Source organism: Dermatophagoides farinae, chromosome 7, assembly GCF_024713945.1.
Source record: "Dermatophagoides farinae isolate YC_2012a chromosome 7, ASM2471394v1, whole genome shotgun sequence".
NCBI lineage: Eukaryota > Metazoa > Arthropoda > Arachnida > Sarcoptiformes > Pyroglyphidae > Dermatophagoides > Dermatophagoides farinae.
The window spans coordinates 3,998,419-4,015,643 of NC_134683.1; the positions used below are offsets into that span (position 1 = coordinate 3,998,419).

Sequence of the window (17,225 nt, forward strand, 5' to 3'; positions counted from 1 at the left end):
TTTTGCCTTCTGGTGTTTCAATAATTTCTTCGGTTGTCTCCACAACATCGGAAACTTCGATGAATTCCGTCATTGGAATTGTTTCTTCTGTTATTTGCTCTGGTCTTTTGGATTTGCGTATGATTTTCTTTGGTTTTTTGGTTTCGTCCACCACAATATGATCACCAGGTTGTTCTTTGTATTCTTCTGGTTTCTTGGCTTTTGGTTTTCTCACTAATTTAATCTTATGAGTTGTTTGCTTATCACCTTCAGGTGTTTCCTCTATTTCTTCGATTGTTTCAACAACTTCTGATATTTCAACAAACTCTTCAGTGATTGTTTCAATTTCAGGATGAATTTTTTCTTGTATTATTTGTGTTGGTTCATGTTCAATTTTTTCAACAATTTCTCTTGGTTTTTCTTCATCTTTTTCATCAGATTTCTTTGGCTTTTTCAAGACAATCTTTTTCTTGTCTTGATCTGATATTTCTTTGGGTTTTTGGATTTTTCGTATGATTTTCTTTGGTTTACCAGAAATATCGGATAACATGTGTTCTTCTGGTTTCTGGAGATATTCTTCAGATTTTCCATCTTCTGGTTTCTTTACTTTTTTCACTTTATGTTTTATGATTTTTTTACCACCAGGTGTTACGGATATTTCATCCATAGTTTCCACGATATCTGTGATTTCTATGAATTCAAGAATTTGTCTATCCTCATCGGGTAGTATTTCGATTGTTTCGTCACTAGTAGGTTTTTTCACACGTTTGATAATCTTCTTTGGTTTCTTTGTTGTTTCTTCAATCAAAATATGTTCACCCGGTTTCTCTTGATATTCTACCGGTTGTTTTTCTTTGGGTTTTTTAATCAATTTAATTTTGTGCACTTTTTTCTTGTCGTCTACTTCTTCTTCGATTATGTGGACGACATCAGCTATTTCCATATATTCAGCCATTTCTGTTGGCTTTTCTTCTTCTTTGGTTTCTTTTGGTTTTTTCAATAAAATTTTCTTTTTATCTTTTTCATCCGGATGTTTGGCATGAATTCGGATAATTTTCTTCGGTTTTCCACTTATATCCGAAAGCATATGATCATCAGGTTGTTTATCGTATTCTTCGGGTTTTTTCTCATCATGTTTACGGATTCGAATAACTTTTTTCGAAACACGTTCACTTCCATCTGGTGTCGATTCAATTTGAGCAATTGTTTCGATGATATCAGATATTTCGATAAATTCTAATCTTTTTTCATCATCTTTTTGCTCATCATCGATGGATTTTCGTAAGCGACGTATAATTTTTATCGGTTTTTTCGTCTCACTTTCAATGACAACATGATCACCAGGTTTTTCTTCATATGGAATTGGCTTTTTATCATCTGGTTTTCGTACTAATTTAATTTTATGAACCGATTTTTTATCACCTTCAGTTGTTGTTTCTTCAATCTCTTCGATTGTTTCGACAACTTTGTATATTTCAATAAATTCCGGTAATTCTTCTGGATATTCTTCTTCTGTTGATTCTTTTGGTTTTTTACATTCTTCTTCTGTATCGGGGATTTGTTTTGTTATCGTTGCTAATATTGTGGTGGTAGGTTTGGTTTCAACGATTTCTTTCGGTTTTCTTGCCATTCTAATGATTTTCTTTAGTTTACCCATTTTATCAGCAAGTAAATGATCACCGGATTTAGGTTCATAATCAATTGGTTTTTGATCTTTAGGTTTTTTAACTTTTCGGATTTTATGTCGTATAATGTTTTGGCCATCCGGTGTTTCGGTCATTTCTTCCACCGTTTCAATGATATCGGAAATTTCAATAAATTCGAATGATTCCGGCGATGGTTTTATTGTTTCTACAGTTGTCACGGGTTTTGGTTGTTTTCTCCGAATTATTTTTTTCGGTTTCATTGTTTGATCATCAATCACAAAATGATCATCCGGTTCTTCACGATATTCAATCGGTTTTTGATCTTCTGGCCGTCTGATTAGTTTAATTTTATGTTGAATTTTTGGTTTTTCTTTTTCGTCATAACTTTCGATCACTTCAATTGTTTCAACGACATCTGATATTTCAATAAATTCCTCGATATCTAAATCGTATGGTCGTTGTTCAATCGTTGTTTCTGGTTCTTGGTCAATCTGCTGCTTATCTGTTGCCTTTATGACACGTTCCAATTTGATTGGTTGATCTTGTTTCGGTTCGATTTTCTTTGGTTTTCGTACGATTTTCCTGATGATTTTATCATCCGGTTGTTGTTGTTGTTGTTCTTCATAGACGACATCTTTTAATTTTTGAATTAATTGAAGATTATTTGTCATCATCAAATTGAGAGCATTTTTTGGAGCGTTTTATAGCGTATAGTGTCCATTCAGAAAACATCCAATGGATTGCGGTTGCATGGTGATGTGGTGGTAGAAGGTGGTGGCGGTGGTGTTTGCGAAAAATGCCACACACAGCATCATCATACACAAGCAGAAGTAGAGCTTAAATGATAATTTCATATTGCTTTTTTGGGGGATTTATCATACCAATTCTCGGCCATTTTCATCATAGAAAATTTAAAAGCTGCATTCATTCATTTAATTTTATACATACCTTGATCAATTTGTTCTGTTTCCAGTTCTGGCTCCTTGGATTCTTCAGCACGTGGTTCATGATCATCCTGAAATTATGTGATGAAACAAAAAAAAAAATTCAAAAGTATTAATTTGATTCTTCCATTTGAGATTTTGATCACGATTTTTTGTCCAATTAATAAAATTGATTAATTAAATTTTTTTTTCATATACAACTCAATAGTTTAGTAGTAATGGTAAATGTTACCGTTAGTTTTGGTTGGTGGTGGTGATCGGTATGAATTTGGTTAATGACAACACTATATTCTACACAGGTAAATGAATCAATCATGGAACTGGCAATTATTGTGATGGGTTTGGTGGTAGTTATAGTAGTAGTAGTAGGTGTTGTTGGTAGTAATGGTAGGTGTTTGTCAGTAGTAATAATATGATGATGATGAGGATGAAGATGGTCTCCACGATAATTATTGTCGATAATGGTAGTTGATTCGCCTAAATTAAATGAAAAATAAAATTAGAAATTTTCCAGTGATTTACAGGAAACATACCTGGTTGTTGCAATCCGATTATTGGAGATTTATCGATAATTTCAAATCGTTTTTGATCTCGATGATCATCATCATCATGATCTAATTTTGATTCCACTTTACGTCGTACTATTTTCATTTTTGATTTTTGTTCCGGTTTTTCCGATTGTAAATCATCGGTAATTTCTTCAATCGATTTATCTATGAGAGGCTGAATTTCAGTCGAAAATTTTGGTATCGTTCGACTTTTCTTCGTTATTCGTTTATGACCATCTGGCATTGTTTCTTCTTCAATAATTTCTTCAATCAATTCATCAATCATTATATAGTCGTCATCGACAATAGGATGATGTTCAATGATTTCGTCTGGAACACGTTGTTCAACTTCTTCCATCATCATCATTGATTTGATCGACAATTCAGGTTTAGTTTTTGGTTTTCGAATCTTTTTGATTTTTCGTTCAAATTTCTTCCGAACGCCATCTGGTGTCATTGATTCTTTATGTTCAATAATAATTTCTTCTTCAGAATGTTTCTTCTGATCTTTTTTTATTTGATCAAATGGTACCATTGTTTCTTCAGATACGGCTGCTGGAAATTCATCAGAAATTTCCTGCGATGGAAGATTGATTATTTCTTCAAAAATTTCCGTCTGAATATCTTCGAAAATTTCCTTTTCATCAAACACTTGTTCAGTGATGGCAATTTCACGACATTCTTGTTGCTCATCTGATTTTTGTAAAATTTTTTTCAACGATAATGTTTTTGTATATAATTCCGGTTCAATCGTTTCTTCATCATCGGAAGCCACATGTTTGGAAATTATTTTTTCCGGCTTCGCCATCATCATCATTTCATGGCATGATTTCTCGTCGTCAATTATTTCAATTGATGATGATTTGATTGGCTGCTTTCGTATGATTTTAATTTTTTTAGACTTATCATCTCTAATTTTGGTTTCACCATCTGGTCTAAGTAAATAATCAACTGGTCGTTCAATTATTTCTTCATTATTACCATCGGATTTTCGTAATCGAATTCTTCGAATTAAAGATTTTTTCGGTTCATCAGTTGTGGTTGTTGTTGTTGATGATGATGATGTTGGAATTTCAACAATTTCTTCATCAATAATTTCAGATATTTCTTCAACAATATCTTTATCTTTGATGAATTCCGTTTCAATTATGCCGGGTTTTAATTTACGTTGAATCAGAATCATTTTATTCTTGGCCGATTCATCATCATCATCAACGGGTATTTCGATCAATTTTTCCAACAATATTTTCTCTTCAGAAATTAATTTTGATTGTCCACTATTATCAGATCGATATTTGCGTACGATTATTTTTTTCGGTTTTCGATTATAAATTTCAATTTCAGTTTTCTCCAACGATGGCAGCACTGATGGTTCTTTGGGTTTCTGAAATTTTCGCTCAATAATCATACGTTTTGGTTCATTCGGTTTTCCAGTTGATGGAAATTCAATGATTTCTTCAGAAATTAATTTCACTTTATCATCAATGATTTTGTCATCATCCATTGGTTCGATTTCTTCTTGTTTCTGATCAACAGGTTGATCAACAGCAACAACTTCTATCGTTCCATCGGATTTTTTCAATTTTTTTCGTCTAATAACCTTTTTCATTGTTTCATCCGGTTTTTCTGGTGATTCTGAAATTTCAACAATTTCTTCTGTAACATCGTTTTGTTCATAGACGATTTCAGTACCATCTGGTTTCTGGATTCGTCTTTTAATTGTAAATTTTTTCGGTTCATCTGTCGATTTTTTGGGTTGAACTTCGATTTTCTCTTCCGATATGATTATACCTTCGGTGAGAAAACTGTTAATTACCATTTCTTTCGAATGGTCGTCGTCTGGTTTATATTTTCGTATGATCATCATTTTCGGTTGTTTCTCTCCCTTCTCATCATCTGTTTCGATTATTTGTTCGATTATCTGTTCATTTCCATCATCAGGTTTTTTTGTTTTACGTCTTATGATTTTCTTTTTCGCTTTTTCCGGTTGTTCAAATCGAATTTCGGTTATTTCTTCTTCTAATTTTTTGTCTTCTGGTAAATGTTGTCCAGTTTTATCGTCAACAATTTCTTCAAGAACCAAATCTGATATTTGACCTTCAGTCAAAAGTTTCGGTTCAAGCGACGACAATTTTTTCGTCTTTTCTGATTCATCTTTTGCCTGGATTTCTTCAGGAATCTTTTCAATGATTTCATCGGTAACATCTTTTTGTTCAACAATTTCATCACTGCCATCTGGTTTCTTCGATTTTCGTTGTTCATCGATGATTTCATCTTTTTTATCAACATCTTCTTTTGTTTCCATTACTGGTTTGCGGACAATTTTCACTTTTTTCTGTTCATCATCTTCAATATCCAACTGCATTGTCTTATCAACAGGTCGTTCCATAATTTCTTCAGTGCCATCTGGTTTTTTCACTTTTCGTCTTATGATTGATTTGAAGCTTGGTTCTCCTCCAGGTTTATCACATGGTAGTTCGATGATTTCTTCGGAAATTATTTCGGCAATTTCTTCAACCACATCTTTGTCTCGAATGAATTCAGTTTCAACAATACCCGGTTTAAATTTACGACGGAGCAATATTTTTTTCGGTTTTTCCGTACCTTCAAAAGGAACTTCGAGTATTTTTTCCAAGATGATTTTTTCCTCGTTAATCAATTTCGGTTTCCGATCTTCTGGCCGTTGACGATATTTACGTACAACAGTTTTTTTCGGTTTTTTCCCATATTCTTCAATTTCAATTTGCTCAATAATTTCTTTTGGTTCATCCGGTTTTTTCAATCGACGTGTAATGATTGTTTTTGTTGGTTCGCCCGATTTTTTGGGCAATTCTTCATGAATTTGTTCAGCAACGATTTCGACAGTTTCTTCAACAATATCTTCCGGTTTGATCGTGCTTAACTCGGGCATTTTACTGTCTTTTGGTTTTTTCAATTTTCTTGTTTTGAGAATCTTTTTAGTTTCGGTTCCGGATGAATCTTCGATTGGTTGATCAATGATTTCTTCCGAAATGGTCACCAATGTTTCTTTAGGTTTTTGTGACGGCTTTTCAGTTTCTTTTTTGATTGATTCTTCAGTTTCTTTTGGTCGTTTTTTATCTTTGACCATTTCATCTTTTTTCATTGTTTTGTCATCATCAAGTGGCTGAACTGATTTTTCATTGATTGACATTTCTTGTTCAATAATCGTTTCGGTTCCATCTGGTTTTCGGATTTTTCGTTTTATTAACAATTTTTTCGGTTTGTCTACTGGCGCTGTTTTATCCGCTGGAATCTCAACCAATTCTTCAGTGATCACTTTCATTATTTCGTTGGTAACATCTTTTTGTTCGACAATTTCAGTTCCATCTGGTTTTTTTGATTTTTTCTTGATCATCACTTTTTTTGGTTCATGTGATTGTTTTGATGGAACTTCAATGATGTCTTCAACCGGTACGGCTTGTTCAACGATTTCTTCGGTTTTATCTGGTTTTTGTAATTTACGTCGAATGATCAATTTCTTTGGTTCATCTGATGTGCGAGCAGGAAATTCAATAATTTCCTCACTGATAATTTGTTGTTCAACAATCTCATCACTGCCATCTGGTTTTTTTGATTTTCGTCTCAGGACAAGTTTGCCAGCTTTTTCTGCTGGATATTCGATTATTTCATCAAAACTTATCGGAGACATTTTTTCAGTAATTTTTTCTCCATCCTTCAGGTGGATATCAGGTTTCGTTTCTTTGCATGGTTTCTTCTGAATTATACGAATAATTTTCTTTGGTTCACCGGTTTCATCGACAACCACGTGTTCATCTGATTTTGGTTCATATTCTTCAGATTTAGTTTCTTTTGGTCGTTTGATTTTCTTGACTTTTCTAATGATTTTCTTTTCGCGATCGGGTGTATCGATGATCTCTTCAATTGTTTCGACAACATCAGAAACTTCAACAAATTCTACTTCTGCTGCTGATTCTTCAATGATTATTTCCGATTTTTCATCAGGTTTTTTCACTTTTCGAATGATTTTCTTTGGTTTTTTTGTTTCATCAACGACTACCAAGTCGCCAGGTTGCTCTTTATATTCTTCTGGTTTCTTAGCTTTTGGTTTTTTCACCAATTTGATTTTGTGTACGGTTTTTTTGTCGCCTTCAGGTGATTCTTCAATTTCTTTGATTGTTTCAACAACCTCGGATACTTCGACAAATTCTATAGGCTCCATGTCAATGAATTCTTCAGTCGTTTCCTTTGGTTTCTTTTCTGGTTTATCATCTGTTGTTGGTTTGATGCTAATTTCGGGCTTCATTTCTTCAACAACTTCATCTGGTTTTTTCGATTTCTTCAAGTCAATCTTTTTCTTGTCTTTCGTCAAATCAATCTTTTCTTCAGTAACTACATAGCCCGGTTTTGTGATTTCTTTAATCACCTTTTGTGGTTTACCAGTTTCATCGGACAAGATGTGATCGTCCGGTTTTTTCTGGTATTCTCCTGGTAACTTTTCTTCTGGTTTCTTTATTTTCTTTACCTTTTTGATGATTTTCTTTTTGCCTTCTGACGTTTCGGTAATTTCTTCAACAACCTCGACTACATCAGCCAATTCGATAAATTCAGTAGGCTTTTCAGGCGTTTCTTCAGATTTTTCATCGAGTTTTGTCACTTTTCGAATGATTTTCTTTGGTTTTTTCGTTTCATCCACGACTACCAAGTCGCCTGGTTGTTTTTTATATTCTTCTGGTTTCTTTTCTTTTGGTTTTTTAACCAATTTGATTTTGTGTACGGTTTTCTTGTCGCCTTGAAGTGTTTCTTCAATCTCCTCGATTGTTTCAACAACCTCGGATACTTCGATGAATTCTTTCATCTCAATTTCGGTTTTTTCTTCGGTCGTTTCTTCTGATTTATCATCTATAGTTGGTTTGAAACTAATTTCGGGTTTCGTTTCTTCAACAACTTCATCCGGTTTTTTCGTTTTCTTTAAGACAATCTTTTTCTTGTCTTTAAGTTCAATCTCTTGTTTTGATTCAGTTTTGACTTCTGGTTTTTTGATCTTTCGGATTATTTTCTTTGGTTTACCCGTTTCATCTACAACCACATGTTCATCTGGTTTCTTTTCATAATCTTCGGTTACTTTGTCTTCTGGTTTCTTTATTTTTTTCACCTTTTTGATGATTTTCTTATTGCCTTCTGGAGTTTCGGTAATTTCTTCAACAACCTCCACTACATCAGCCACTTCAACGAATTCAGATGACTTTTCATGCGTTTCTTCAGATTTTTCATCTGATTTTCTAATTTTTCGAATAATTTTCTTTGGTTTTTTCGTCTCATCAACGATTATCAAGTCGCCATGTTGTTCTTTATATTCTTCTGGTTTTTTGGCTTTTGGTTTTTTCACCAATTTAATTTTATGGACAGTTTTTTTGCCACCTTCAGGTGTTTCTTCAATCTCCTCGATAGTTTCAACTACTTGAGAAACTTCGACGAATTCTGTAAGATACATATCAGTGAATTCTTCGGTAGTTTCCTCAGGTTTCTTTTCTGGCATTTTTTCTTCAATTGGTTTGAAACTGATTTCTGGTGTCGTTTCTTCAGCCACATCATCGGGTTTCTTTTGTTTCTTCAAGACAAGTTTCTTTTTATCTTTGACCAATTCAATTTTCCCCTCGAAAACAACATCCCCAGGTTTTCGGAGTTCTTTGATCACCTTTTGTGGTTTACCAGTTTCATCGGACAAGATGTGTTCGTCCGGTTTTTTCTGGTATTCTTCTGGTAACTTTTCTTCTGGTTTCTTTATTTTCTTTACTTTTTTGATGATTTTGCTTTTGCCTTCTGGTGTTTCGGTAATTTCTTCAACCACTTCAACAACATCAGAAACTTCAATGAATTCAGTAGTCATTGGAATCGTTTCTTCAGTTACTTTTTCTGGTTTTTTTACTTTACGAATGATTTTCTTTGGTTTTTTCGTTTCATCAACGATTACCAAATCGCCTGGTTGTTCTTTATATTCTTCTGATTTTTTATCTTTTGATTTTTTCACTTTTTTGATTTTATGCACAATTTTCTTATCACCATCTGGTGTTTCTTCTATCTCTTCGATGGTTTCGATAATTTGGGCAATCTCAATGAATTCAATCGGTTCAATGTCAGCGAATACTTCTTCTTCTTGAACTGTTTGTTGTGTTTGTTCAATAATTTTGAATTCGGCTGTTGGTGTTTGAATTTGTTGTTCGACGATTGATTTTTTCTCTAGAAATTTTGTCACTTCATCATCATCATTCGATTGTTGTTGATCGAATTTTTTCAATTTCATTTTTCGGATCATTTTTCTTTTTCCATCTTTCATTTCTTCTTCTTCCGCTATTGTAACATTAGTGGCTTCATTTTTTGTTTCAATAATTTCTGTTCCATCTGGTCGTTTTAATTTTCTTCTGATTATCCTCTTTTTGGTTTCTGTTGATTCATCGATTTTTTCTTCAGTAAGAATTTCAAAAAATTCTTCAATCATTTCTTCGGAATCGGGAATCATTGCTTCGGTAAATATTTTTGGTTTTCGTATTAATTTTCGTCGAAGGATTCGACTTGTCTTTGGCTTACCATCATCATCTGATGATGATGGTGTCTGAACTTGACCAACTTGACCATCAACGTCGAGAATTTCTTCGAAAATTATTTCAGCTTCTTCGACTGGCGTCAATTCATCATCAACAACATCATCGGATTGTTTGACCGGCAATAATTGTTCACTTGTTTCTTCACTGCCATCAAATTTTCGAAGTTTACGTTTTAGAATTAATTTTTTCGGTTTTGCGGCCATCTCATTATCATCATCTGATGGCTGCTGTTTTGTTTCTGATGTTGATGATTCAACAGAAATTATTTCTTCATCAACAATTTCGGCAGTTTCTTCGGTTACATCTTTCATTTCAATCAACACTTTGCCATCTGATTTTTGTAATTTACGTTCAAGTATAATTTTTTTCGGTTTTTCTACTTGATCATCCAATGGTATCATCACAATTTGTTCGGAAATTATTTCGGCCATTTCTGATGGCTGGTGTCGTGGACCAGTGATTATCATTTTTTTAACCATTGTATCATTTTCATCAATTATTTCTTCAGTTCCATCAGATTTACTTACCAATCGTCGTAGGTGGAATTTTTTCGGTTTTTCTTCATCATCAACAACAATTTGTTCATTGATAACATTAACAGTTTCAATCAATTCGGTTGGTCGCATTTCATTTTCGGTGGTTTCATTTTTCAGTTTTTTACGTTTTATAATCAATTTTTTCTTATCACTCTGTTTATCTGGTTGTAATTCAATAATTTCTTCAATGATTCTTCGATCCAATGTTTTTGGTTCTTTCGGTTGTTGTTCAACAACAAAATTTGTTTCTTCGAATGATTTTTTGGTGGGAATCTCATCATCAACAAGTTCTTTGTTGTCATCCGTGAATTTAGTAGTGCCATCTGGTGTTTTCTGTTGTTCAAATTCGATTGTTGTCTTAATTTTTTCCGATTGTCGATTGTCATCATCGATATATTTTAGTTTCAATTCATCGAATGTTTTTTGCTCACCCATGATTTGTCTTTCATTATCGTGTTTTTGTTTTCGTCGAATCATATTCATCCGTTTTGATTGCTTTTCATCATCATCATCCAATAATGTTGTTGGTAAGTCAATGACTTTGTCTTCTTTTTCAATAATTTTCTTTTCTATTTTTATTCTATCAATTGGTGGTGGTGGTTCCACAAATGGTTGTTCATTGATTACTTCACTTCCATCGAGTTTTTTCAATTTACGTCGAATGATCAATTTTTTACTTGTCTCTTCGGGTTTTTCATCCGAAATTTTTTCAATAATTTCTTCGGATATAATTTCAGCTATTTCTTCACAAACATCTTTCAATATGACAGTTTCTTCACTGTTATCCGGCTTTCGAATTCGACGTTTGATTGTCAATTTTTTCTCTTGTTTATCTCTGGTTGGTTCTGTTTCGATAATTTCTTCTGAAATAATAATTTCATCTTCAGTCAATTGTTTTTGTTCAGGTTCTGGTTTGTATTTACGAATGGTCAATTTTTTCGGTTGTTCATCTTTACCATCGTCGATTTCCACAATTTGTTCGACAATTTCTTCACTGCTATCCGGTTTCTTTATTTTTCTTATGGTTATTATCTTTTTCGGTTTGTTTGGTTCTTCTTTGATTTCTTGTGTTTGTTCGGAAATTATTTCACCAATTTCTTCTGGTTGTTTACTTGGTTTACGTTTTATAATGAATTTTTTTGCCTTTTCCGGTTGTTCGGAAGGAGTTACAACTCCAATTATTTCTTCTTTAGTGATTTTTTCATCTTTAGTTTTCTTTACAATCACTATTTCTTCACCAGCAGTATCTGGTATTTGTTTTTGGACAATTTTCTTTATTTTTTCCGAATCGAATACGGAATATTCAAATATTTCATCATCTATTCTTGTCATTGGTCTACGTATGATTTTCATTTTGATTTGATCATCTTGAATTTCTATCATTGATTTATCAATCGGTCTTTCCATAATTTCTTCCGTGCCATCTGGTTGTTTTAATTGTCGTCGAATAATAAATTTCATCGGTTCGTTTGAATCATTTTCACATGGTAATGCGAAAATTTCTTCAGAAACCACTTCAACGATTTCTTCAATGATATTTTTATCCAATATAAATTCCGTATCCACGATTCCGGGCTTCAATTTACGACTAACCAATATTTTTTTCCACTTTTCTGGTTCTTCTGTCGGAATTTCAATAATTTTTTCAGAAATTATTCGCTCTTCCGATACAATTTTCGGTTTCCGATCTTCTGGCCGTTGTCGATATTTACGTACAACAGTTTTTCTCGGTTTTTTTCCATATTCTTCGATTTCAGTTTGCTCGATAATTTCTTTCTGTTCTTCCGGTTTTTTCATTCGACGCATAAGGATTGTTTTCTTTGGTTCACCCGATTTTTTGGGCAATTCTTCATGCATTTTTTCAGCAACGATTTCTACCGTTTCTTCAACAATATCTTCCGGTTTTATCGTGCTTAATTCAGGCATTTTACTATTTTTTGGTTTTTTCAATTTTCGTATTTTAAGAATCTTTTTTGGTACATTTTCTTTACCATCCTCTTGATCATCGGGTAAATAATCTAGAATTTCTTCTGAAATGATCACCATTGTCATTTGTTTCGGTGGCTCTTTTATAATGACTTTTTCTTCTTGTTGTTGTATTGCAGGAATTTTTCGTGCAATTTTTCTCAATTTTTTGCCATCATCATCAGTTTCTTCTTTTTCGATTTTTTCGGTCGGTTCAATTTTTGATTCATCATCTACGGGTAGTACATGATCAACATCCGAAATTATCATTTTTTCTTCTTCACTAATTTCTTCAGTGCCATCGGATTTTTTCAAACTACGTCTTATTATCACTTTTTTAGATTTATTTTCATCCTTTTCTTTTTCATCATGTGCTGAAATAATTTCTTCAGATGTAATTTCAGCTGTTTCTTCACGAACATCTTTCAGGATGACAACGTCTTCACTGTTATCTGGTTTTCGTATTCGACGTTTGATTGTCAATTTTTTCTCCGGTTTATCCGTTGATTCTTTGGGTGAAATTTCAATAATTTCGTCTGAAATAATAATTTGACCTTTAGTCATTTGTTGTGATTCTGGTTCATATCTACGAATAGTCAATTTTTTTGGTTTTTTGTCTCGATCATCATCTGTGATTTCCACAATTTGTTCAACAATTTCTTCTGTTTTATCTGGTTTTTTCATATGACGAATCGTTATCAACGTTTTTGGTTTATCAGATTTATCCGATGGAATCATTTGTGTCTCTTCCGATATGATTTCGATTATTTCTTTTTCTTCGTCTGGATGATGATGATACATGAACGGAATTATTTCATCCATTGGTTTCTTCTCATGTTTTCTTCTAATGAGAATCTTTTTTGGTTTGCTTACCACTTCTTCTTCATCACTAGTGGTCACGTTTATTATCTCTTCGGTTATGAATTTCTTTTGCTGTTCTGATTCTGGTTTTACTTTTTGATCAATTTTTGGTACAGAAATTCTTTCTGGTTGATCCATATTGGTTTGTGAATCGACCACCATCTCAGAATCGATTGATCGTTCAACAATTTCTTCATTTCCATCCGATTTTTTCAACAATAAACGTTTAATGAAATGTTTTTTCGGTTTTTCCATTTTATCATCATCAACATCAGTTGATTTGGTTATTTCAATAATTTCTTCCATTAAAACTTCACCGATATCTTGGATAAAATCTTTCGATGAATCCGGTGATTTCAATTTACGTTGAATTAATATTTTCTTTGGTTTGTCACCCGGTATTTTGATTAATTCTTCGGAAATGATTTTCTCTTCTGTTATTAATTTTGGTTTTTCTTCACCATCGTTTGCTTGATATTTACGAATAATAATCTTTTTCGGTTTTTCTTTATCATCATCACCAATTCGTTGTGGATGATGAATCTCAATTATTTCCGTCATTTGACTGCCATCTGATTTTTCATATTGGCGTTTTATTATTAATTTTTTTGTTTTTTCTTCTGGTTCATTTTGAATTTCATTTATTTCTTCAGCCAATAATTTTTGTTCATCTTTTTTCAATTTTCGATGAAGAATTTGGCTCGGTTTTTCAGCTTTTTCATCATCTGGCTTCTTTTTTGGTTTTTTTAATACAATTTTCTTTTCGTCTTTGTCCAATTCTTCGATGAATTGTTTTTGTTGTTCGTCGATAGTTTGTTCAATAATCGTTTCGGTTCCATCCGGTTTTCGGATTTTTCGTTTTAGTAACAATTTTTTCGGTTTGTCTACTGGCGCTGTTTTATCCGCTGGAATCTCAATCAATTCTTCAGCGACCACTTTCATGATTTCGTCGGTAACATCTTTTTGTTCGACAATTTCAGTTCCATCTGGTTTTTTTGATTTTTTCTTGATCATCACTTTTTTTGGTTCATGTGATTGTTTTGATGGAACTTCAACGATGTCTTCAACCGGTACGGCTTGTTCAACGATTTCTTCGGATTTATCGGGTTTTTGTAATTTTCGTCGGATGATCAATTTCTTTGGTTCATCTGATGTGCGAGCAGGAAATTCAATAATTTCCTCACTGATAATTTGTTGTTCAACAATCTCATCACTGCCATCTGGTTTCTTTGATTTTCTTCTCAGGACAAGTTTTTTAGGTTTGCCAGATTTTTCTGCTGGATATTCGATTATTTCATCGATGACAATCTCTTTTTCTTCAATTTCTATCGGTTCAATGCATGGTTTTACGACTGTTTCAACAATCGTTTCTGATTTTGGTTTTTTCACAATTTTCTTTCTGATTTTATGTGTTTCTTCTGGTTGTTGTTCAATAATTTTTTCGGGTATGATTGCACAAACCTCTTTCAAACTGATAGTTTCTTCAGTTTTATCTGGTTTTTGAATTTCACGTTTTATTTTCATTTGTTTTGGTTGTTCTGTTTGTTCTGTTGGTGAAAATTCGTTGATTTCTTCAAAAATAACTTCGGTCATGTGTTTTTGTTGTTGAAGTTCTGGTTTGTATTTATGAATGGCTAACATTTTCGGCTTTTCATCTTCATCGTCAGCCGAGATTTGTTCACCAATTTCTTTGGTGATATCCGGTTTTTTCACTCTTTGTATTGTCTTTCTCTTTTTTGATTTGCCTGGTTTTTCAGATGGCATTTCTTTTGTTTCTTCGGAAATTATCTCAATTTTTTCCGTTTGTTTTTCTGGTTCACGTCTGACGATTAATTTTTTCAATTTTTCTGGTTTTTTATCTGCTTCAATCATAACTGGTTTATGTACAATTTTCATTTGTTTCTGGTCATCTCCAATATCCTGTTGCAATGTCTCAGCAACAGGTTTTTCAATGATTTCTTCTTGTTTTGGTTCTGATTTTTCGGGTTTAGATTTTTTCACTTTTCTCTCAACATCATCAAAATCAGTTTCACGTATTATTTTTGATTTGATTTCATCAATCTGAATACTTGATCTATGATGACTGTCTAATGGTTGTTCAATTATCTGCTCTGCACCATCTGGTCGACGTAATTTTCGTTGAATAATAAATTTTTTCGGTACAGTTGGTATTTCTATTGATTCTTCACTGACAATTTCTGCTATTTCTACCACATCTTTTTGTTCAGATTTGGTTTTCTCAGATATCTTCGGCATAATCATCATTCGTTTTGGTTTTTTCATCATTTTTGAATCATCATCATCAATAATTCTCGGTTCTTTTTTGATGCAGATTTCATGGGCACAAATCTCCTGTTCAATAATTTGTGATTCATTGGGTTTTTTCAATATTCGTCTGATGATCAATTTTTTTGGCATTTCTTGTTCATCACCAGGAAATTCAAAAATTTCTTCTGAAATCATCATTGTCATTGTTTCCTTTTCTTCTTCTTTGTCTGATGATTTTTCCGGTAATAACATCTTTGTTTCTGGTTGTTGTTGTTTCGGTTTTGCTTTTCGTACAATTATTCGTGGTTTTACCGCCGGTTGTTTGTCGCCACTAATCGCCGGTAATACTTCAACAATATCTTCCATCAAAACAATTTGTTCATCAATTTCTTCCTTTCCATCGGGTCGTCTTAATTTTCGACGTAGAACAAATTTCTTTTGCTGATATTCATCATCATTTGGTATTTCATAGATTTCTTCATCAATAATTTTTATAATTTCATTGGTTACATCACGTTGTTGATCAATCCATTTTGTTTCATCGGATTTTTTTAATTTTCGTTTCAATATAACCCTTTTTGGTTTACCAGGACCGACGGAAAATTCCGTCAAACTATCAGCATCGATTAATTGTTCGGTTATCATTTCCGTTTTACCGAGTTTTCCCAATTTTTGTCTCAATATTAATTTTCTTGGACTTTTTGTTGTTGTTGTTGGTTTCATTCCTTTTTCCTGTTGTTGTTGTTCTTGTGGAAAAATTTCAAGTATTTCTTCTCCAATAATCTGTTGTTCATTATCATCGATTAGTTCTTCATTAACTTTGGTGATGGCAGTGGCGTCGATTTTGCCATCACTTTTGATTGGTTTCTTCAGAATTGATTTCGTTTTTGTATATCGCTCATCATCATCAATTTTACTTACCTTTCTTTCATCATCATCATTAAATAATCTACTTACTTTGGCTATTTTAACACTTTTTGTTAGTTTTTTATCACCATTATTATCAATGGGAATCTTCGGGATTTGGTCATCGATGATTGGTTTAGGAATTATTGTCGTCTTCATTGTTAGTGGTTGTTGTTTTTCCTCTATTTTTACCTTTATTATATCCTTTTCATCGATTGGTTTAGCCGCCATTGTCGTTGTTTCCTTTGTTTATGTTAAAATAGATTTTTTTTTAAGATTTATTTTTTTTTGTATTTCTGTATAAATAGCCACACTTACCTCCTGTTGTAAATCTTCTTGTTGTTCTTGTTTTATGGATTTACGTTTAGTTATTTTTATTACTCTTTTAATAATTTTTTCCTCATTAAATTCAATTTCATCTTGTTCTTGTTCTTGAAATCGAATCTCTGCAATGGAAATGGCTTCGCCAAGATAGGAAAATATCCGTGCACGATATTCACCCATATCTTCTTCATCCATTTTTTTGATGATTAATTTTGAATTATAACCATCGGTTATTATTTGATAATATTCACGGTCACCACCAGAATCAGCATCGATAATTTTACCATTATGATACCAGAATATTTCTGGTTTTGGATTGCCAATAAAATCCACTTCATATAGGAAATCTTTTTCGCCTAATTTTACAATTTGATTTCGTAATGTTCGTGTGAAATCTGGTGGTACTAGATCCGCGTAAACATCCTCCAACGGTTGTTCCGATGGTGTGGTTTCTTGAATTTGGATACGTCCAACGGTTTCAGTTTGACCGTATTTATTTTCTGCCACGCATTTAATTTCACCTTCATCATCTTTGAAACATTCAAATATGGTCAATTCAGTCCAACCAATTTCTTCGAATGTTTTAACAATAAAAAATCTTCGATCACGTATCATTCGTTGATTATGATACCATGTTAATCGTGGCATTGGATTTCCTTGAGCT

The 17,225-nt window shown here is 32.9% G+C and overlaps 1 protein-coding gene across 1 annotated transcript; it reads right to left on the bottom strand.

Moving 5' to 3' along the window:
• Positions 1 to 7,794: 7,794 nt before the first annotated feature.
• On the bottom strand, positions 7,795 to 10,327 carry LOC124496908 (uncharacterized). The gene is made up of 3 exons (XM_075732731.1): positions 8,809 to 10,327; positions 7,856 to 8,730; positions 7,795 to 7,806 (listed from the first exon to the last, which is right to left on the bottom strand). The coding sequence occupies exons 1-3, from the start codon at positions 10,325 to 10,327 to the stop codon at positions 7,795 to 7,797; spliced, it is 2,406 nt and encodes an 801-aa protein (XP_075588846.1).
• Positions 10,328 to 17,225: the final 6,898 nt, after the last annotated feature.

What these genes read in the sequence shown, in the direction of transcription:
- LOC124496908 (XM_075732731.1), bottom strand. Translation starts at nt 10,327, where the DNA reads ATGCGACCAACCGAATTGATTGAAACTGTTAATGTTATCAATGAACAA. An exon ending in CATCTTGTCCGATGAAACTG is followed by an intron (nt 8,731 to 8,808) that starts GTAAACCACAAA and finishes AATTGGTCAAAG; the next exon opens with ATAAAAAGAAACTTGTCTTG.